The sequence below is a fragment of the Struthio camelus genome, chromosome 18, assembly GCF_040807025.1.
Source record: "Struthio camelus isolate bStrCam1 chromosome 18, bStrCam1.hap1, whole genome shotgun sequence".
Taxonomy (NCBI): domain Eukaryota; kingdom Metazoa; phylum Chordata; class Aves; order Struthioniformes; family Struthionidae; genus Struthio; species Struthio camelus.
In genome coordinates, this window is record NC_090959.1 from 3,684,885 (window position 1) to 3,708,644 (window position 23,760).

Here is a 23,760-nt window from a genome sequence, read left to right on the forward strand (position 1 = left end):
CAAAGCACAGAGGAAATGACAGAAAAGGGTACAGAGATCTCTGAGGACAGTCAAAAAACCTTGAAATGCTTGCTTTTTTTTCTTTTGTTTTTAAATGTACTTCTGCCATTGTCTTCATAATAAAGGGCACTACTACATGTTAATCATTTACTCACACAATTTGTTGAATTACGGCTAAAGTTGATTGGTCAGATTTCAGCGTTTTTGCAAGACTGAGCCCCTGTAAACAAAAACTACAATTGTAGGAAAATCATTTAAGTTCTTCTAGTATATTTTAGCCTCAGGAAAAGTAATAAATGGTAACCCTCTAGAGATACTATTATCTATTACAGCAATATAATTCTCCTTCGCTAAGAACATCGCAGGAAACAACGCTTTTAAAACTAGGTGTTCGTAGAAAAACAGACATAAAGCTTGCTGAAGCTAAGGAAAATAGTTTGATTGACTTAAACAGTCTCTAATGAGACCTGTTGAGCAACAGTTTTGTGAGATGACAGAAAAGAAGATGAATCCCAAGACTACAACCATCCTTCTCTCATCTTTACATCTAACTCCACTTTCTCCTCACCACCTGTTTCAGCTTCTCAAGAACTGTAAAGCACACATCTACAAGCCTATGCTGCTCTAAGGAGAGTTATCTTTTTAGTCAATTGGTACAGTTTTCAGATCAAATGGGTATGAACCAATACATGCATTTTTCAGGTTCAGTCACCTGAAGCCTGTAAAATTCCTACCACTGAACCACTGACAACAAACAGAACACACGCGCAAGAATGGGAATCGACGTATGCAGCTGGGTTTGCATTTTAACACTGGAACACTTTCAGATGTCGTTCTGTGTGAAGCGAACAGATGCAGGCTGTAAAATTGTATTAATTTATTCATACTTGTGCAGACACAATTGTGTTCACTGACAGTTTTGCTGAAATAAAGGCAAGGAAGTACAATGGAAATAACATTTTGGCATAGAAGAAGTTTATATAAACAGTATTTTGGGGGCATGTCTACATGGTCTCCAGTAGATAATTACCTGCCAGATATGCCTATCTTCAAGGAAGGCAGCACACCCTGATATGAAAATCATAGATATGTTAGTGCGTATCCCACACCTAGGCTGAAAAGTTGCTTAAAAAGCAAAGATTACAGGATGAACACTATTGCGTGCAAACTTTCAGCTCAGAGCTTGCTTCCTTCAATCCAACTTGAAGCATGGAAAGAATTAGGGCCCAACTGTCTACATCTACCTGTGACAGATATGCCCTGCGCACCTAGATGCTGTCAAAATAAGCAAATTTAAGTGTTAAGCAAGCCAAGATTTTTAAGCAATATCTTTCATTAGACCGACTACATATTTAGAAAAAGTAGACAACTCCTATTACAAAATTTTTATCAAATCATTCAAAGGTTATGTCTATCCACAGCCATGCCTATGATGCAGCTTGGGTTCCAGTTTCCATATTACCTTTGAAATACATGAGAGAAAGCTTGAAATACACTCATAGACATCAGCCCAGGCATTTGGAATTAGAGGCATACTTTCAGACATCTCACAAGGAAGAATGGGTCAGTGGAGGCCATAAAGGAAAGTATAATACAGATTCAGTTTACCAGCAGTGGTTAGACTGAGGTTCTTCTAATGCAGATCCTCTTCCTCTTTTAACTCCCTAGTCACTAAGTTATTACAATCAGATTATTTGTACAAAAAAATTGGTTTCACTCCCCTTCTTTACTACTACTGGTAGCTTTGCACTGACAAAAAGTTACCAATAGATCTGGAGGTTGGCAGTGTCTCTGAGGGACAGTTTCCCATAACTCTGACAACATGAAACTAATACTTATAAACTAATACAAATAAAATCAACTTTAATCTTCAACAGAGTTAGGAACCAACAAGAAAAGAACACCAAAATGGTCTAATGCTCTGTATACCCTGTACTGCTGCACTCCGAGCCACTCAGAGATTGCCAGTGGTTTTCTTCCAAGTTATATGGCCAGGTTCAGCAGATCTCAGGTTTCTCTATAAATATGCTCAAATCCCACTGACTTTGCTAGATTGTAAAAGTTAAGTACATACTAAACCCTAAAGCATATAAAGTGTTTTATAGTATTGGACCTTTTAGGACTTGTATGAATTATGGCTATGATTCACCATGGTATCAGAGCAGCCAAATCCAGGGTATAATAAAATAAGGCATTACTTCATGACTTATCTGTAAATGGAGAAAGGCTTCCCCTCCATCCCCCCATATTATATAGGACAAATCTGAAAATAGGACTTTCTGCGATTCTGTGATTTCTGAGGGCAAAAAAAAAAAAAGATCCAATTAAGCTGGTCAAAAGTGACCGCAGAAGTTCCTCTCTCCTTGGTTGTGCAATAAACAACACTGTGAAACTCAGTGGAGAGAACTCATAGTTACAATTTTGGGGGAAAAAAAACATTTTGAGGGAAAAAAAAGGAGGGAGAAAAAGAAAAGGATTATCTAAAATAGTTATATTTGAGCTAATATTCTTCCACTCAAGTCATTCTGACCAGCCCACTACCAGACGGCAGCAATCCTAGGTATTCTGGTATTAGAAGCAAAATGGTAGAAGCATAAGAATCGTCGAAGGTATGTCTGTGAAACTGCACAACATGACAGTAAATCATTTCTGAGATTCACCTTCCTGCTTCTCTTCTACATGCAGGTTTTGACTGATTTTGGTTTTCATGACAATGAAATTTTTTCTCCCCAGGATGGAAAGTAAGAACCTCTTCCTAAGCTTATTGCTCTGCTACAGTTTGCTCAGCGCTGCCGATTCTCACATGGTAATTGAAGAGAAGACAGAATGCAACCTGTCAAAGAACAACAAAATGAATCTCCCAGATCTCCCACCCATCTCCATAGTAGGTTAGTAAAACTTGCCACTTGGCACCAAATTAACAAGATTTGCAGAAGATACGGTTATAGATTAACATGGAGTATTTTGATAGCGTACTACAGCATTGCAATTTAATATAAATACCTTAGTACTATGCAGAAGTGCAATGGCAATTCAGCCACGGCATCCAAGAATGACATTGTGGCAAACCATAGCTTGGAGTAAAACAAAAAAAAAAATTACTAGAAAATTTCATTTAGCTTTATAGTTCTTTGCTGCCGCTCCTATCATGCTGTAAGTCTTTTTATATTCAATAGAAGTATTTCTCCATTAATATGGGCATTAATCTTCCTTTTAAAATCTAATGCAAATGAAAAAAGTGAATATGAACATATTCTTTTAGGATCTGCTCTTGCAGCACAGAAATTGACAGTTCTTTGAGGTATTAATATGACCTCAACTTTACATGTATGCCAATCTTAAACCAGGAGAAGAAAAGAGGCAAGAGATGGCCCAAAGTCATCTGTTTATTCAAGACTGGACCAGCTATGTCCCTGCCGTTACTGACAGATGCCTATCTATCCTATTGTGAAGGACCTTATTAGGGCAATGCTTAATTCTTCACTAAAGTTTTTTCCTAATGTCTGTACTAGCTTCTCCACTCTAGCTTAAGACAACTTATTTCTTCAGTCACCTCTTTCAAGAAGCTTTTGACTATTTGGAGATGATTAGATGAAGAATGTCATTCAGGACTGTGTCAAAAGTCTTAAGTCAAAAAATAAAGCTTCTCTCGTTTAATTCCTTTCCACATGTTTTCAAAACTTGTGCTCAAACCAGGTTGGTTTCTTACTTAGTTTTCTTCATTTTCTCTGCACTTTTGCTTCTTTAAGAAGAAACAGTAGTTCCTTAGCTCCTTTTCCCCACACATGCATTTCCAGTGAAACCTGAACCACTGAATCCCTAAGTTAGCTGAAAGTGTTCTCTTTAACTACAAGTTTTTTAAACTTGCGCTGTTCTCCCTCCTCCCAACCTGGATCATTTCACAGTCCTTGTCATCCTAGATGCCTTCCACCACACATTTTCGATAAATTTTTTCAGGCCGATTAAAATCAAAGATACAAAAATATTCCCTTCAGCTGATTTCTCTGCCATCTCTCAAAACCACGCTCAGTCCTCGAACCTGGCAAACAGCCTGTGTCACGCTATGTTCCTTTGCCAGTAGACATCCATGTAGGCAAAAATCCCCTAACTCTATCAAGTCCCTTTGCTTTGGGAGATTCTGTAAGGCTTCCCCAAAAGCCGTCCTCCTTCTCTGCCCCAGTTTGGTTGCCTGCAACAGAAACCTCCTCACCCATCAGCAGAGCATCCATGCATCCTCATCACTCCTCAGCAAACCCAGGCCGTGTAGCCAACAGAGAGATGAAGTAATTAGCCAAGGTGAGAGGAGAAATCCACGGCAGACAAAGGAGCTGAACCTAAGCAAATAGCATTACCCCCAGATCATCTTTGCATACATCCTTTTTGCACGCAAACAGAAGGAAAGTTTGACCTATAAATTGCAAGAATAACAAAAAAGAAAATACACTAAAGCTTAGCATATCTTGTCACAGTACTTCTCTGTAGACCACTGTCCTAGCTAACTATTCCAAAAAGGAAAAAGTAGATGCAAAACCCACTGTAACATTGTTAACCAGGGCTGCAGTCGCTTCCTTGGGCCAAGCGGCATCTGCAAAGCTATTCCAAAGCTTCTCTTCAGCCCGTTCATTCAAACCCAAGTGGCCAGTCTGCTGGGGGAAAGAGCGGAGTCTCGGACACAGCCCTGCACAGGACAGAAACAGGTCAGAACGGGAGCAATAAATGCAAACGGGGGCAAAGGAGCTGGTGAGCCACGTAAAAGTGGGAAGAACAGGCACAGGGGATGCGCGGTAGCAGCTGCCTGGGGACACAGCTAAGCTTACCGGAGCGCCCATCAGCATGATGCTCCGGTAAGCTGCCACTGCTCCCACTGCCTGCAGCCTTAGCAAAACCTGGTGCAATGCTCAGGGATGAGGACGAGGCCACAGGTGGGTTTTTTTTAATTTTTTTTTTTAATTTTTGGTTGTAATAACGGTATCACGGCAAAGGGCTCACAAACTGGTCTCTCCCATCACCGCTGCATCGCCACAGAAATAGTTAATTTAGAACAAACCTGAAGGGAGGTTTAAACCACCACCACCTCCTCTCCCCTCCTAATTCATCTAAGCAGTTGGTTTCTTTATGATTTACCAGGCACAATTTGTTGTGCTTACGCATACAACCTATTTTTGTATAAGTTACCTGAAAAAAAAATCCTGTCAGCTGTCAACACCCTGGTTTAAACATTTAGGGTACAGCTTCCTTTCTCAGTCACGTTTCCCTATAACAAGGTCTTGCGGCTTCTAGTTGACCACACGGAACAGTGCTCAGGCACTAATGTTTACGTCTCAATTTTTAAATGTCACTGTAGCCCAGCTAACTAGAGGAATAAAACTCATTTGCAATTAGCTGATTACACACCTGTGAATCAATCGCAGCACTCATGGTATCAAAGGGTGATATGCTTGGCCCAAATTCAGTAAACCCTGAGGCTGGAATTGATTCATGTCTTTAGAAGATAAGCAGAGAATTTGCTAGTGTCAACTAGAGAAACATGCAGTCACCTAATTAGCACGTGTTTTTTGTAACACTTCAGATCACAGTTGTATCAACGGGTGTTAGAGGTATGTGTTGTCAACGCTTTTGCAAGTCCATATTACACCTTTTTGTAATTTTAACAGATGAGATTTGTAAAGAGCTGGTTGATTGGTCAGGCGTTGAAAGCAAGGTAGGTGGAACATGAGGAATATGAGATTAGTGGCCAGTTTGGTGAAACCTGGTGTTTTGCCTAACCCAGAGGAACTACGGAAGAGACAATTACGATACTCATCCACCAAAAGAAGCGTTTCTGCAGTTCCGTCTCGCTTGCTCACTGGGTTTTTGGGGTTTTTTTTAACCACATTCTGTGGAATAATTAAAGTACATTTATGTTAAAGCAATGTTTAAATCTCAGTTTAATGACATCATATCCCCTCTACCTGAACATTAGCTAAAAGACTTTACAAGCAAAGCAATGCAGCCAATTTCGACAAGTGCAGCTGTACTATAGAAAACGTGTACTATCCTTGCAGTAGAATTAAATGGCTTACAAGCATCTTCGTTACTACCAGAAAGTTTCAAAGGGCGGCATAATTGCATCTACATGAAATAGCAGGTGGAACCAGATCTAAACCATTAATCCTAGTTAGCACAATGCCCTGTTAAACCATGCTCTTATTAAGTGACAATAACTTCACAGGCCTGAAATATAGTGCATCCTCCCACTGTCTCCTAGAAACAGATCCATAAACCTACCTCTATAATAAAACAAGAATAATAAATGAAAGTCCTTGTAACAGCCCAGAATGGTGTATTTATTCTAAAATTATGCAAATTCTAGCGATTATTAAGTATTCAAAAAGATATACGTAGCAAGTTCTGGAATAAATAAGGAGCCACCATTCGTCTGTGGGCATATAAAAACATTTTATCTCAATCAAACATTCAGTATATATAGTGTTTATCACAAACCTTACATAGATAGAATAAAGTTACAGAAAATACCTTAATAGATTAGTGAGCTGGGAAGTGCCTTGCACTTTAATAAAACAGTCTTGTTGTGTTAGATGTGAATATAAGTCTTAGTTGTGGAGCTAACAGATAGTAATCAGTAATAATAGAGTTAATAAAATAATAAAATTAATATCCCTCAAGAGATAATACAGGACATTCACTACAGTAGTGCTTTAATCTTAAAAAAAAAAAAAAAAAGTTACCTGAAAAAAGTCAGGCATAGTATAAAATTTTCCCCTGTAAAATTTACCAGATCCAAGAATCTATTCACATATTATTCACAAACCCTTCAAAACTACAGGAACATTAATGAAACACTCACCTCTGCAAGTAACATTTTGTAAAACAAGATAGCAGGTAGAAAAGGAACAAGGAACTGAAGAATGAAAGGTGGCATCACATAGATGAAAATTAGCAAAGTGCTTTTTGTGCTTGTGAAAACCAAAGTATACGTGTTAATTTATGCCAAAACTATGCAGGTAACGCTGCCTTTTACAGAACATAAAAACAGATTTCTGAAAGTGTCTTCTGTTTTTTTGCATGTGACTGAAGTGCACAAATACCCTCATCCTTTTACGCAGAGACCCCGAATTTTATTTCTCTGCATCTTATTTCATCACTCACACCTGACCAAATAACACGTGGGAAAAAAACCCTCCTAAAATACAAATGTCAGTGGTCTTCTCTGTGTTTTGCGCCAGCAACAATGACAACACCGGTTCAGACATATTATTTTTAAGTGAGCTGGCTCCCAGGGATGACCTTAACTACAACGCGTTCTGCTGTGGCAATGTGCAGCGCTGAGGTGACAAAGTAGGTCACCTGCCTGCTCTCGCACAAAGGTACCATTAAGCTTCTCAGTTAAATAACATTTGCTGTAAAACTGATTTAATTTTATGTCATGCTATTCTCTTTGAAGATTTAACTAAAAGATCCCAGAAAGTCAGCAGAAAAGAGGCAGAGAACAAGAAATCTTCCAAGGTAGGTGACTGTTCAGAAAACATTGTCCAATTAGCGTGGCTAACTTCTAACACTTTTCCTCAGTGCATTCATTTGACAGGTTTTCACAGCCCTCTCCTGATTTAAATAACTTGCATACATTTCAGAGCTCTTAATACTGTAAAAACAGATGCAAAGCATTAGTGGTAGGAAGAAAACTAAGTGATCTTAGACTAGTTATAGGTTATTGTTGCTCTACAGCCCTCTCTTGCACAAAACAATAGCTTCACCTAGAGCTGTTTAAAGTATTTGCAAACCTGTTTAAAGTATCTGCAAAATAAAGATAACCCACGACGCAGGTTGACTGTACAAGTCTCGGGCACAGAGGCATAAACTCACTGTCTGTTGATTTGAAACTGCAGGTGCAAGAAAGCTGAAGTGGAGGCATCCAAGGGAGTTGGTATTTGGTTGAAAATATTAACTAGCAGTTTTATTGGCTCAAGAGATTAAGATTGATGGATTTGCTATTTGACATAATGTTCCTTATAGCTGTCAAACATGAACTATTACATGGGCTGGACTCCTATATTCTAAAGACTATCTGAGAGGATATAAAACAGCATTTTCATTTTATTATTATTTATCATTATAGACATTTATAGCCAACTCAGTCATTGCTGCAGCTAGAAATATTTAGGGCTCCTTTTCCTTTTTAATTTGTGTCTTGTGCAGTCAATCTTCCTTGAAACACTTTCTGATTTCGTAGGAAGATTCAGGTTGGAAGGGACTTCAGGAGGTCATTTAGTTCCACCTTCTGCTCAAAGGAGAAAATTATTGCGATTAAGCTTTATCAAAGCATTTTCTCCTAAAGCAAAACAATTTGTAGCTTACAACTGAAATTTCTGAGAACAACTAAAAAGTTAAAAAGGGAACAGAACACCTGCATGGCCCCAGAGGTCTGGCCCAAGCCCCAGGCACATGCTGATCAAGCCGAGGTTTTCCCCCTTTCCCACCCATACATAAAGAAGCAACACTTCTCAGGCAGGCTAGATTTTTTTCAGCCCACTTACCCATGACTGCAATTAAGGATGCCCATGCACAAATCTGACGCACAAAGGATTGCCTAATTCCAAAAGCAGTCAGACAAGCAAACCACGTGAGGTAGGCTATTGGCAAATCATTTGCCTCAGCCTCACAGCTCATAAAACAAAGTGGATACCAACCCCACAGATTGGCAGGGAGGTTTCATTCTTTCATTTGAAAAGTTTTGGGATCCAAGAGTAATTCATTACTTTGTTTTACCTATAAGAACGTTGTCTTCTGTGAAGACTGAGTCCTTTTCATTGCTAGCACAGCATCATTCCATACAGAGCATTTTCCAAAGCTTTATCCAGTCATGTTTCTAATTACTCAAAATACGGGGCTCATGCCATCTTTCATTTCCCTTGATAGGCTGATCCTCAAGACAGCGTTTCCCATATTCCAGTCCCATCATGTCAATTCTTTATCGCTACTACTATAGGGTCTCACTACTAGCAACTGCCTACTGATCTCAAGCCAGAAGTTCCCATGGTTCATTTTCTTTGCATCTATTTTTAACTCTAACCCATACTGGTTTTACGGTAGTATGAATTTTCATGTGTTTCTTCCAGAAAAATGCTGAACCGAAGACGTCCCCGAAACCAAGGCCCACACCTGCAGCCAACTGTGTGCCAAATTTCAAAACCTGCAAACCATACTTGAATTCATGTTGTAACTACTGTGCCTTGTGCAAATGCCGAATTTTTCAGACCATCTGCCACTGTCTACTGTTAAACCCAAAGTGCTAAGCCAAACCAGGAACACATTAAGGCTTCTGTTTTTCATTAGCTTCCCAAGTGTGTATTTCAAACAGTCTCATGCACTGCAATCAAATTAGAGCTTTGAAGCTGCTAGGTTGGAGTTGCCCCTCCTAAAACTAAATGGACAATAGGGTTTTTTTCCCGGGGTTAATGTTATCATAAACAGGATGGTTTTTAAGGGAGCACACAGCCAGGGAGATGGACAACGAACAAGTATTTTTGGCAAAAGCGACCTGCATTTTAAGAATCATCCTGGGTTTTTTTCTGAAGGGTAATACTCACCACAGGCTGCAATATTGTCTAACCAGAACTGCAAAACCTGCACCAACAGTGTACAAATAGCCACACTAAAATGGTACTGGTTAATCCAGTGACGAACAAAGCTTGGGTTTGCCCACAAGGACATCACCGCACAAGCTCCTGACAGAACCAAAATACTAAGCTGAAAATGCAGGTTTCAGGTTTAACTCCCCCCTTAGACATTCAGCAAAAGTTAGGACTAGAATCTACATAAATTATTCTACCTAGAAAAACAGACCCAAAACAGTAAGGCAATTTTGTAATTACCTCTACCTGAGCATCAATACTAGTATATCCACCTCCAGGGTTTCCAGTAGTCAAGATCTCCAGGGTGTATAATCTACGTGCATATTCTAACCTGAATGTATCTGTGCCTCATGACTTGAAAATGAGAATTTTTTCCCAGCCATATCCATAAGAGAGGAGTCCCTGGCACTTTGTCTCCTGCTGCCCTAGACACAGTGCATGCCATTTCATTTAGAGCCCAAGAGCAGAAACACATACCCAGGACTTAGAGGAAGAAGGGAAAGACCAGCAAAAAATAAATGGGTAGCCCATATGTACAATTTGAAGAAAACTGTTACAAGCAATCTTTCTTTCTTTGAGACCACATGTACTTTCTCACAATGGGCAATTCCCAGCACCTACCCTAAACATTAATTTAGCTGGCAAACTTCACACAAGCAGTAACTGCAGAAAAAATAATCAAATGCTGCATGAACCCTTGAAGTGTCAGAAATAGCTCTGCATTTAGTGAAGGTATGAATTAAGATCTAGGTAGCAGCATATAGGTGTCTAGAACCAAGATATTTTTCTCTCTGTCTTGAAGATCCAGTCTTGAGTTGTCTCTATCTTGAGTTGCCTCAATCTTGAGTAATCCACGATGGCACAGTTGGAAACCCCTCCTTTGCCAAAGTAGAAGGAGATATGTGGTAGATCATAGGAGAAGGGAGGAGCAGATCTGGAACCCGTTTCCAGCACTGAAGAATTCTTCTGCCACACTGCAGCTCTGTTGCTTTTTATCTTCTCTTCTGTATCTACAATATTCTCTCTCCCCACTCCTTTATAGTCGTCTTTCTTCTGTGGTTCTTTCTTGATTTTAGTCTTTTCCCTTTCTCCCACTGTTATTGCCAGTCACTTGGAGAGTCATCTGCACTCGCAGTGTTTAATCCATATCTTTGTGTTCACTCTGCCTGCCTGCTAAATGACTGCACCGGAGTTCCTGCCAATGCCTTTTTGTTTTCACAATCATATACTTTCTAATTATGAATTTCTGATCAGAGTCCTGACTTTTCTAATGCTCTGTGCAAGTCTAATTGGGAGAACATTTCTTTACTGATTTATTGCTAAGCACAGCTAAGGGCTACAAAGTGTTCCAGGCAGGCAAAGACAACATAGGTTATACAAAAAATCTGTAAAGTAACTCAAATGATATATACTTTTGTCTTCTAATATATTTACAAAGACCAGAGCTCAAAATATAGGTCAGATGTTGACAAAAAATGTCTATCCATCTTCATAGAGATGAATAAAGTTGACAGAGAGATTCATCTGAGAAAGCCTAAATAATGGCAGAATGTCATTGCACTCAGCTTTTATAAAATGCATCAGCTGTCATACATGATGCAAGCTTGGATTCTTTTAAATGTACATAGGTATTTCTTTTAATCACACACCTTGGCTCAGGAATCCATAAGCCATTCAGTTATGATAAAAAGAGGAGGAACAGGAGGAAGAATGACATACACTATGATGGTCCCATGGAGCAGAATTTAGCACCTTCTTCAACTAAGGAAAGCTGCAAGTTCCTGTCAAGGTGTTTCAAAATACTGTTTCCAAAGACTATCAAAAAGTGTCCTTGGTTGATATTAAAATCATATTAATCACACACCAACTTCTAAAGTGGAAATGAAATCGTTCTTATCAGAATAGCAAGATAGCCAGAAAATTGTATTTTAGTGGCAGCGGGAGGGGAGCAGAAGGAGAGGAAAAGGAAAAGAAAAGAAGCAGAGCTGGAAATCAAACAGAACAGCCCATGTGCCATCCTCTACACAGCAGCTCCCACTCCAGCATGTGGCTGTCAGCTAAGGAAACGGAAAGTGCTGACAGCCACAATGAGGGGCCTGAGATATGGAAGCTGAACCAAGGAAGTGCAGGACAGTCCATTTCCGCAATGAAAGAAAAGGAAGGGTTCTTTCCTGTGAGAATGAGGGGGTTTGCTTTTAAGCACATACTTTTTAATATAGCATTTATACGTAGTGCATTTTGACAAATTTGGTTATAAGCCTTTTTTGTAACTGGAATTGCTTAGAAAGATTATGCTTACTTTGCCATTCATCTATCACACCAAAGAATATATATAATCAAGTACTCTGAAATTGTTGTTGGCCTTAATGACTTTACTTTTTCAGTTATAGATCACGCTGCATGAGGTATTAATAGGATACAGAAATCAGTAAAACATGTACACCTACTATATGTTTCCTGTGTTTAGTTTGAACAGATATTTATGCTAGTTTTTTGTAAGAGTTCCCTAGGGAACCTATCTGAAATGTCATCAGCACACAGGCGATAAAATGTATGCATGGCAAAGATGGAGTGTTTAATTTTCAGTTGCCACATGTCAAAATGTATTCAATGAAATCTCTTTGGAACCCAAGCACAGAGGCAGACCCAATAATGCTCCAAGACACAGCCTCATTCTGTTCCTAGAGATTAATGGAAGTTTTACCCTGATTACAGCCAAGTAGAATTCAGTACAAATAAATCACTTAGCTTTTCCAAATATCTTGTGTGAAATTAAAACAGATACAGTATTTTCCATCCAAAGTCCTGGTCTGATGGCTTACTGTCACTCTCAAAGACTATAAAATATAAGTTTACCCTAACGAACCCAAACTAGCAGAATTAACATCTTGACTACAGCAGCTTCAAACACCCAAGTCTCCCAGGCTAATGCTTGAAACCATCTGGAAGACCCATAAAGGAAAGCAAAAACTTGTCATGTCAGTCTCTAGGATCTTCTCACAGAAGAAATAATTTGATGGAAGGCAGAACAACTTTTTCCAAGCTCTAGAGATGAGTCAACAGTATTTGTGATGCTGCTTTGTCTAAGGTTGCCGAAAGATTTAATAAAGTCCCTCTGAGGCATAGAGACAGCGCCAATTTCATGACACAATGAATAAAAGCAGAACCAGATGGAGACTTGTATGGGCAAACAAGTCCAAGGAAGGACTTGTGCATACCTTACTCAAAGCTGATTTTAAGTGAGCTATATTTTATGGTGCAAAAATATATATCTTATTTCTACAGAGAACATGCTCCTTGGAGCACTGTGAAACACACTGTTCATGGGACAGTACAGCCGTGGGGTCTCTCTATGAATGGGTGTTGATATTAAACAACATCTAAAGACAATGCAAAAAACATCCCATCATGAGATTTTAAGTCAAAGCATTTCAAGCTAAACTAGACCATTCCATGGCCAGAAGTGATTTTATAACATGTTAAATAGACCAATACAGCACTTGTTCACCACCAATGTCCTATTTAACTCAAAGAGACAACTTGCATGAGCAAATATTAATCACGACTCTGAGTTGCAGAATCAAGGCTGAAAATCATTAAAAGAATTCCCCTAACATAAACACATGAGCACTTCCCATTTCTTTCTACCTGCCTCTGAGCTTTGAGCTGAAGTCCTACTGGACAGCCTTCTCCACACAATGATCTCCAAGTTCATATCCTCAACCTGAGGAGAAAAGGCATGGAATGGCCCACTATGGTCGCTGCATTTTAAAATTCTCCACTCTACATTGTTTTAATTTTCATTTCATCCATAGCCAGTCTCTACTAGATATTTTTCAATGGCATCAGCAGCTCCACTCAATACAGATAAAGCACAAAGTTTGGGACATACACACTGGAGCCACAACACGTATTTCCTCCCTGTCTCTTAGTAGCTCCTCAAGCCTGTCAAATAGAAGAGACATTATAAAAAAACAAAAATCCTGTAGTTCTTCATAGAAGCTAGACATAGCTAGCTACCGGAGCTGTAGTAAAACCCCAAAACTTCAGTAATGGCACTTCTGCGAGAAAATTCTCCTAATCCAGCAAAATACAGGGAAAGCGTCTTTCTCTAGTTAAATTTTTTTTGGTAACCGCTATTACTGTTCTGTAAGTAGCAGAACTTGTATTACACAACAAAAAGATAGCACCTGCTGCAAAGAGCTCTAGATTAGATGCCCTGAGATGCTGATAGCTCCTCTAAAATATTGAATACTTGCAGTTTCTATAGATTCAACGAGATGTTGAGGATCCTAAAGTTAGCAGAAGCTCGCAGCACTGGCTTCTTAATTAGTTATTTCCAGTGCATTAAACAATAACAATAGTGATAGAAGTTTTATACCATGAGAGGATTTGGTGGAATTTTCTTCCTCTTCCTCAGCAAACTACCCTGATCTGAGGGACAAGACAGTAAAAGGCCAGTCCTGCATGTAGGGCTAGTTCAGGTTTTTCTGTCATTCAATTCTCCCTAATCAAAAAGGGTATTTTCTGCTTCTTCCACAGTTATATTTGAATGACTGAAGAAGAGAGACATGAAAATCAGTCCCTGTATTTTTATTTTTCTAATGAATATTCACAAAAGGAGTTCTGCAGCATAAATATAAGCGTCCAGTATCATCTTAGACTTCTTAGGGTATCAGAGATGGCCATACAATACTGGGAGATGTGACGTGACTTCCAGGAGACTGTGCCCATCTGGAGCAGCAGCAGAAGCGTAGAGGGATGCACTAGACTGTCTCAAATAGCAATTTATCATTCTCAAAATGCCGTTCTTAAATTTGTGGCACCTGCAGATTACTTTGAGGTAACACAGATTTTGTTGGCAAACCTTTCAAATAATTTGCACATAGCCAACATATGGCTAAGTCCCTCTCCCAGAAGAAATGGGAGGCCTTGGTCATTTCTGCAAGATTTCTCAATGAAATTAAAGTATATAAAAAATGAAATTAAAAGTATTACAATTATTGCATGACACGTGCACAAGGATTTCTACCCAGAAAATCCTCTGAGATGATGAAATCATGGTCCCTAAAATGACTGTGATAGTGTCATAGCACAGTTGACATGTGGCATAACTTATATTTTTGTCTTTTCCTGCCTTTACCTGTATACATTCCCTAATGATCCCATTCAGATCCTTTTGCAGCAGTGGAAATCTTCTATTGACTTTAATAAACTTTGGGTCATACCTTCATTACTCACTTTCTGCCATCAGCTACTAGCGATGTTCTTCCAATATCCTTGCTATTTTTGGCAGTTTCCTCAAGCAAAATGTCATTCATGATCTCATACGGCCTTCCTTTCACTCAACACAGCTGCCTCAAACAGGTCAACAGCATAATACAAATTTTATCAGTAATAGTTAGAACATACAGTCTCCACTTTCCTTGTGCTCCCTTAGAAATGAGGGTGCCATTTAAAAAATATATGTACAGACTCTTTAAAAGCTAACGGTAAAGATATTTGAAGCCGATTGGTGAAAGATGGCAATTCCTTGCTGTCTTTCCTTCAAGAATGGAAATGGGAGCAAATGCATTTAAAATATATCAACACCCAGGGGTTCTTCACTCTAAATAGCCTCAGAAACATCTAGCAGAGCCAGACAGCTTTAAGCTAGAAGGCTTTAATATTTAAAAGGCTTGCTTGCTATAAAACTGTCAATTCAATTTGTAATAATAAATTCTCCATTTAGCAAGCAAATATTTGCAGCGCTACGTGAGCGTACCAGATGGTTTACTTCCCTTTATTCTCTTCAACTTCTTCACAGCATCCCTCCATCACTACTGCTCTCTTCTACAGGCAGGGGTTCGGTCAGAGATGTCATTCTTCATCTACAGAACAACATCTTGGGGGCAGGTTAGGCAGCATCTCAGGCAAAGGCTTTCACTGCCAAAAAGGTCAAAAAAGAGTTTATATCCAGTTAAAAAAAAAAAAAGATAAAAACAAAAATACAGACAGGAAGCAGTTTTTGGAGGGGGAGAAAAATGAGAACAGCTTGTGCTTGGTCTGAGTGGAAATCAAGTTAACAATGCAAAGCAGATACCACCAATAATCCCAGGCTCAAAACAGATTCTTGGTGTCAGCCTGATTACTAAGTATTTAAAGGTGCTTCCAACATCTGCAATATTACAACTAAGATGCTGTCCAATTTACTTCTAAAACGTTGCTCTCCTATCAGGGAAAGAGACGACATGCCCGTGAATGTGTGCCCGTTTACTACTCCCTTAGGGAAATAATTTCCCAGTTGATGAAACCAAAACCAGAGTGCTACAGAAAGTAACAGGTTTGTTAAAGTAAAGGTTTGTTAAGAATTGTCCCTGGTCTCTAGAGAATATAACAGAAAGTAAAAACTTTGCTATAGACTTTCCAAGTCTGCTAAGGATTTTAATCTCTCTACCACAGAATTTCAGGGAATTTGACAGACAAACAGAATGGACGTCAATCCCCATCCAGTTCAAAAGGTTGCTGCATAACTTTAATGGACACTTTTTGTTTCTATCCTATTAACTTCCAGAAGTACTTTTCCATAGACCATATTTTTTTTTACAGTCATGTTTTTGTGTGTTTTTCATTTTGTTTTTTAATTTGGTCTGCAAACCATAAGCACTCATGCTGGATTAGTGACTAAAAGAAAAAAAAACAGCAAAAATAAGTAATTGCAATTGAAGCTCATTACAGCTGCGCAAAGTTATCCAGCAGCAAACACTGGTGCTGCTAAAACTACCGAGGCATTACAGTGTACATTTACTACATTTGATTTATTTTAACAAAAAAGCCCCAAAGGCTAAAAATCCACAATTTGCTTTTGACAAACATCAGGTTTCTTCAAGAGCCACTGCAATGAAAACAGGGCCAGTCATTAATCACTCAGTCAACAGTGGAACGTTCATTTATGCACTCTTTGTCCCCAGCTACTGCTGATCCGTATTTCCTAAGGCCTTCTGTATTCCTCCACCAATCTCCATTTCACAAAACATCAAAAAAAAAGTAAAGACCTTGCAAGACTGTGCTGCAAATTAGTTTCTTTAAAAATCACGGAGATTAGTGCATTTGGTTGAGATAAACGGGCAAAAAAATATGGCCTGTGTTCTCTCACTGCTGCTCACTCAATGGTGGCAGGAGGAACAGGGGAAAGAGTTGCAATATCTAAAAGAGGCAATAGTATTTTTTACTGGTAATGAGCTAAACATTAACATTGAAATGAATCTGAAAGACGTTGGAGGAACTAAAGTGCAGGATCATTTCTCTTCCAAGCAAAATCAAAGACCCGTCTAAAGCCTAGAAGTGCAATCCTTCATCATTAACGTTTTTTACCCTGGGGTTCAATGGCACAGAACCAGGCAGACAAGGCACTGGCTTTGACAAAGCACTGACAAAGCACTTTGCAGGGATCAGACTGCCCAAGACGACCATGCTCCTTACTGACCCAGGACAACCTCAGCGCTTCTCAACTGCAGTGCCCGAAAGGTAGCGGGGGCCAGTGGAAACTACTGAAGACCTTGTTGAAGAACAAACTGAAATTGGACAGAGCTTATAAACAAGAACTGCTCCCACTGTGGTAACCAGGCCTATTTTAAGCACTACTTAATTACTGTTTTTTTCCTGGTCTACTTAAAAATCTGTTAAGAGCTAAGGATGTCTGAATTTGGGGAACAAGCTACATTGGACTTAGGCATTTCCCAATTCTCAGCTAGTGGCTAATTTTTGGGGTTTTTTTTTTTTGGCCATGTGTGAGACTGAGAATTCCTATTTCTTAAAAATCCAGCACACTATCTTTAACATCTGATTTTAGCTTTAGGTCCTATTCCTTGTGCTCCCCACATCCCTCTTACATACCACTCGCGCTTTACCCAAACTAGACCTCGTTCATGCATGGTTGGGAGATCTCACTTCTTTTGTTTTTGCTTGGCCAAACGCGCCTGCAAACAAGACTGGGGGAAGCGGCTGACACGCTGGAGAGCAGGGCTGCTCTAGCAGTTGCCGCGCTTGGTCAGCCCAGCCGGCGACGCGAGCCCGACAGAAGCGCCGCAGAGCCAAGCGGCGCTCCACGCTGCCCCGTAGCAGCTTCCTCGCCGTACCTTTGCCAAGGAGAACACGCGCAAGCGGTCACGCGAGCCTTCCTGCTTGCACGCACCCCAGACCTGTTGAGTTCCACAGATCGAGTGTGAAACTCACGTTTGTTTCCACTTCACGCTCCTATCCCTGCCCACGCCAAGGTCTCTGTATCATCCATTTGCAGTGCAGCACAGCAATCCGCCTTCCCCCTGTCCTCCGCTTTTTTTTTTCCCTGTATGAGTCAGATCCAGATAGTCTGTGGCTCACATTTCACGCTGACATCCGCTGTGCAGTCAAAAAAAAGGAGAAAAGCTGTAGTCTGTCACTGTCCCACGACTGAGCGCGCCAGATGTGGGCTGCCACGTGAACCGATGCACGGGGCTGCAGCGCCGGGGAGGGCAGCTTGCGAGCCTCAGTGCATGCAGAGGCTGCGTTCCCTCTGGCGTTACCGCTCTTTTCCGTTCCTTTGCTCTAGCTAAAACCATTGCAGGGGAACCACAGCGGAATTAACTCCCTCCGTATTCAGGGAACCACAATATTGGACTTCAATAAGAGAAGAGTAAATTCACAGCATCTAGATTAAAACAAAACAAAACCCTAGAAAGCTGTAAAAAAAAAAAAAAAAAAGTTGGAAATGATTTAGTACAACTCTTAGTGACAACAGATGTGCTCTTGCCTATAAAAAGGAAGTAAGCAGTGAGGTTGTGTGATTTCCTTTACTTTGCATTAGATACCTGTTGAGAAATTAGCAGGGAGTCAGGACATTAAAAAAAATTTTTTTTTTAGTTTTTTGAGGGGTTTTTGGTTTGTTTGTTTGTTTGTAAGGAAACCAGCTGCTGCTCCAAAGATCATGTTTCAAAGTCTTCCATCCATTCTGGAAAGTTGCTGAAACAGAAGTGAAATCTGCATATTTTGCTGTAGAGGTTCAAAACTGTCCTTAAGAAAGGGTTCAAAAAGAAAGGTCACACCTCAGCTTGGCCAAAGTATAGATCACGTTCACATCGTAGCGAGAAAGAATAAAATATCCTGCAGGAATAGAGGCTAAGCCGCACCCGAAAAAAGGCTAGTCAGTACACAATAATAGATCACCAGAATTATCAAATATCACCTAGTGTTAAAAAAACAAGCCAAATGCTGCTGATTCACTAACCACGCTGCTAACAGGTACCAGCCATGCTCTTTCCTCTAGAGACAGAATTAAACCACAGTTGCACTGTGGGGAGTGGACAAGAGGAAGAAAAATGTCATTAGGGTTTGATTTGGTCTTACCTAACCAAGGAGGTAGAAAGCGTAGCAGAACTAAAATTTTTAATGTATGAGCTTATCAGCTGAAATCATGTTCCAAGTGAAATTGCCACATTGTTAACTTGCAGAAACTACTGTATTTTTAGCAGCAAAGCAGAAGCAGAACTGGTTTAGATTTTCCTGCCTATGATCAATGAAAGTGCTGTTCTAGGAAGTCATTAGGTCTCTTTCCTCTCGCAGCAATGCTTTAGCATACTGGTACAGCTGCTTTGCAAAACTGACAAAACGGTTCAGACTTGGCCAAGCTGCTGGTGTCTGGACACTTTCCTGACTTGTCTCTGTAATCTCAGTTTCATCTGTTTTAAACTGCTGGAGTTTGAACAGCAGCTAATCAATAGGAGCTCGGTGTGGTCTTTCCAGGGCTACTTTTACATACAGAATCTCTCGCTACGACTTTCTGAAACTCAGGAACTGCAGCCCCTGAGCCTAAAACTGACCAGCCTTCTCTAGAACTCCAACCACCAGGAAACACAAAAGCTCACTTCTTTCTGAGGAAAATCAAATATGTACATGAACATAAATGTCTCTGCGCATTAAACACGACTTCTGTACGCAATCTATAATGAACATCAATAGAAACGGGAAAAAATCCTGACTCACTACCCAACATACAAAATGACGATAAAGTACCATTAACAAACAGAGCACTGGTTGCTAGCCCCCACTCGAAAAGCCTCCAATAGACCTTCCTGAAAAACATTTGAGATGACAAAGCACACTGCTAGCATAATATGCTACACGTTCATTACCTAATGGAGTATATATTTCAGATAAATTCATTGTGTCAGCTCATTCTTTCTTTTTTACCTGCTGTGAAACTATAATTCTTTGAGACTAGAGTCAAAAGTTTCTGAGTAAGCATGAGGACAAACCACACAGGTGATATCACAGTGGCCACTTGATAAAGACCACCTGATCAAGAAGAGGAAGTAACTAAAGACTTCTTTAAGTAGCAAGAAGCCTCTTGATCACAAACACTGGCACCCCTGAGGTACTTCAACCACCTTGATATCTGCTGGAAGGACAATAGAGTTGGGCACAAGCAATCCAGGAATTTATGGAGGGCATCAAGGATAATTTCTTGACATAGGTGGTTGAGAATCAACCAGGTGAGATGCTCTGCTGGACCTGTTACTCACAAACAAGAACTGGTCAAAGATGTGAAGGGCAGCCTTGCCTGCAGAGACCAGACTGAAGTTTAAGGTCCTTGAGCGCCCATGCAGCAAAGAAGCCTGACTGCATCTGGGCTGTATCAACAAGTGCAGCCAGCAGGTCAAGAGAAGGGATTCTTCTTCCCTATTTTCCACCTTTAATACCACATCTGCATCCAGTTTTGGCTCCCCAGGATAAGAAAAACATTGATATAGATGGTCAGGGAGACTGGAGCATAGGATGCACGAGGAAAGGCTGAGACACCAGTTTGTTCAGCTAGAGAAAGTGTGTGGGGGGGGGTTTATTGCTGCCTATAACTCCTTACCTAATGGCAGCGTGCAGAGAAGATGGAGCTAGACTCTCCTCAGACGTGCACAGAGATAAAACAAGAGGCAATGGGCAAAAGCTGCAACACAAGAAATTCCAATTTCTTGTAAGTAAGGGATAACTTTTTCACCTTGAGGGCAGTCAAATACTGGGATAAAGGCCCAAGGAGATTGTGGGATCTCTTATCTCTGGAGGTATCCAAAACCCAGCTGGACAAGCTGATTGGCAACTCAATCTAACTGGTCTTCACTTGAACAGAGGGGTAGATCAGAGACCTCCAGATGGCCCTTCCTAGCTGAATTATTCTATAAATCCATGATCCAGAGAAGCGATCAAGTCAAATAGCAAAATTACAGCCCTGAACTTCAGCTAGAGTTGGACCGATGAGGAACGTGAAGGGCAACAAGAGGGGCCTCCGCAAACACATCAGCAGCAAAAGGCAGGCTATGGAAAATGTAAGCCCACTGCTCAGTGGGGCAAGGGACCTAGCGCTAAAAGACATAGAAAAGGCTAAGGTACTCAGTGCCTCCCTTTGCCTGCCTGGGTCAGGTCTGCCCTCTGGCCTCCCAGGTCCCTGAGCCTGGAGGTAAAGCCTGTGGGAATATAGCACTACCCACTGCAGAAGATACAGTTGGGGCACTTAAAGCAGTTGAACGTGCACAAGTCCTTGGAACCAGACAGTACGCATCGCTGCATGCTAAGGGAGCTGGCTGATGTCATTGCAAGGCTATCACCCATCTTCTTTGAAAGGTCCTGGCAATCAGAGACATTCCTGCAGTCTAGGAAAAAGCAAATCTCTTATCTGGATACTATTCTTGACAAGAGGCAACAGATACAAGTTGCAACAAGGGAAATTCCAATTAGGCGTTAGGAGAGGAAAAAAAACAGTAATTCACCGTTAGGGCACTCAAACATTGGAACTGGGGCCCAGAGCAGCAGCAGTGAAATCTGTCCTTGATGCTCAAAACCTCAATTGATCAGAACCCAGCACAATCAGCTCTAAGTTAGCCCTGCTTTGAGCAGGGGGGTTGGACCCCACACGCTCACCAAGTCCCTTTCTATTTAAATTATTCTGTGACTCTATGAAACGTGACACAACTTGAAATGTACACAGCAATAAGCAAATAACATTGGTCAGCACCCAGGCACTGTGTTTCCATTGTATTTGTTCTACTACAATGATTTTTGATATCATCTTTGTTCTCTACCACACACAGCTGTTGGACATAAGGTGACCATTGCCTACACCTGCATTCAGATGTGTACAGCAGCCATCCGGATCAGGAAAGGATTGCCAGTAACTAGCTCAGAAGTGCCTATTTCTTTCTTAGAAAGACAAATTATGCCAAAAACAGGTCAGTCCAATTCCCCTTTTTCCTCTCCGAAGGAGCCCAAACAGCTAGTCCTGATGTAAAGTCTGCTGGTGATTTTAGTGGATCTCCTAACTTGATCTGGCTATACATGTCATGAGATATGGAATGTCACAAATACAAGTGATTAACAGGGCTTCAATTCTGGGTCTGAGGCTCCGAAAGGATGTTAAAGGGTTTTGTTCCTGGCTATCAGCTAAAATTTTGACACTAAATTGCAAAGAGCTTAGAATAAATACAGAAATTTAAAGGATAACCCATTACTGATTATGGAATCACGTAGGTGGCTGTGTTTGTCTGATCTGAACTCAGTGAAAGTTAATGCTCTGTAGTGACTGGCAATAGCTTCTTTGCAGAACATAAAACCATGAAAAAAGTTACATACTCAGCAACATCTTGTTTACTCATCTCCTTTTTCTCCTCCTCCAACAGTTTATTCTCTGCACCATCTGTTTTAATCCCTCACTGACATCACACCTGATGCCTGAACATGAATCTCAGAGCACTTCAACCATTGCTTTTCATCATCATACCAAACCTCTCATTTTCTTACATTCAGAGGTGGCCTGCTGCAGAATGTGTGACTGCAGAGGGCAGCAGCAAGACAGATCTTCCACGAGGCATATGGAGAAGTATGTGTGTTTCAGAGGGTAGAGATTTTTTTCCTGTAATATTCAGCCCTTCAAATAAGTAGTGTGAGGAGCAGCTTTTCCCAGCTCAAATGTGTGAGGGCAGCTAGCTACAGTACTGGATTTTGCCTGGAGAAACTACCAGAGATATTTTCAACAGTTTAAGGAACACTTAAAACAAAATAGATCCATGGCAAAGAAAGGCATCTCACTATACAGAACAAGTCAGGCCACAGTCAGATCTTTAATAAACGCACTTTGAGACACTGACAGAGAGAATACTGCAGACATGACAACTTAGAAAATCAAGTTAGGGTAGAAGCATGTTGCTGGTGTTTCCAGAGCATCAAGCAAGATCCTAACACCTACCCACCCCCTCAGTGGTTTCCTCAGCCATTCATAACACACTAGAAGGCTGCCAAAAAAAGAAAACACACACGCTCCTCCTAGAATTGCTATGAAACCAGCAGAATCCTCTTGGTTTTGATTGAAACTGCTGGACTAGGCAACCCAGAAAAATATTCCCACCCTAATCTCTAAGAGGAGATTAAATTGATTCCATAGGAAGGAGACCAAGCAACCTGCAGGAATACTCTGTGCTACTTCCCCAACTTCACAATATACACCCCAGCTAGGGCTCCTTTGCTGAGTGAAGCCTGGCATTGCAAGCCTAGTAAGATTCATCTAATTTGACCAGGCCATGGCAGACAGGACCTTGCTGAACAGACACCTTATTTCTTTGCCTGTTCCAACAGGCTGTCAGCCATGTGTTTGACAAAACTAGGCATTTTGATTTAGAACTCTTCTGTCCTGCTCTCCTCATCAGGAACATGGATAAGTGTGTGTAGAGGATGCATTCACCTTGACGTTAGCTAAGTAACCAATTCTAATTCCAAGTGTCAGAGTGATCCTCTCTCACTAGGGAAATAATCCTGAAACTTTCTGGGTAAGGGGATCAGTTCGGCAGTACTGAGAGGAGGATGGAGAAGGGCTTGTTCTCAGAATCCCAGCATACACAAAAGAGCTTTGGAAGGTTGTATCCCTGCACGTTGTTCTTTGGGTAGTGCCACCTGCTCAGTATCTGTAATGGTCTGGCTTGAATGGCCCATCTCTTGATAAGCCTAGGTATTTGGCCTGCTTCTCACTCAGCTTTGTCAGCTTCACACACAGTTTATCCAGATGAGCAGCAGCCACAGCTTCATCCAGCTGAAAAACAAAGCATTGAGACAAGCATATTAGCAAAATGAAGTC

At 40.6% G+C, this 23,760-nt stretch overlaps 2 protein-coding genes across 2 annotated transcripts in view; one reads left to right on the forward strand and one right to left on the reverse strand.

Annotated features, from left to right (window-relative positions):
- Window positions 1–2,707: 2,707 nt before the first annotated feature.
- ASIP (agouti signaling protein) lies at window positions 2,708–9,466 on the forward strand. Its single transcript, XM_009680898.2, has 3 exons — window positions 2,708–2,888; window positions 7,445–7,506; window positions 9,117–9,466. Exons 1-3 carry the CDS (start codon window positions 2,708–2,710, stop codon window positions 9,291–9,293), a joined length of 420 nt encoding a protein of 139 aa, XP_009679193.2. The 3' UTR covers window positions 9,294–9,466.
- A 13,268-nt stretch (window positions 9,467–22,734) lies between these two features.
- Window positions 22,735–23,760, reverse strand: part of AHCY (adenosylhomocysteinase) — a 28,373-nt gene continuing 27,347 nt past the window's right edge. Inside the window, exon 10 of the mRNA XM_068913089.1 lies at window positions 22,735–23,715. Coding sequence (XP_068769190.1) covers window positions 23,584–23,715 — 132 coding nt within the window. The 3' untranslated portion in view covers window positions 22,735–23,583. The remainder of the gene's footprint in view (window positions 23,716–23,760) is intronic.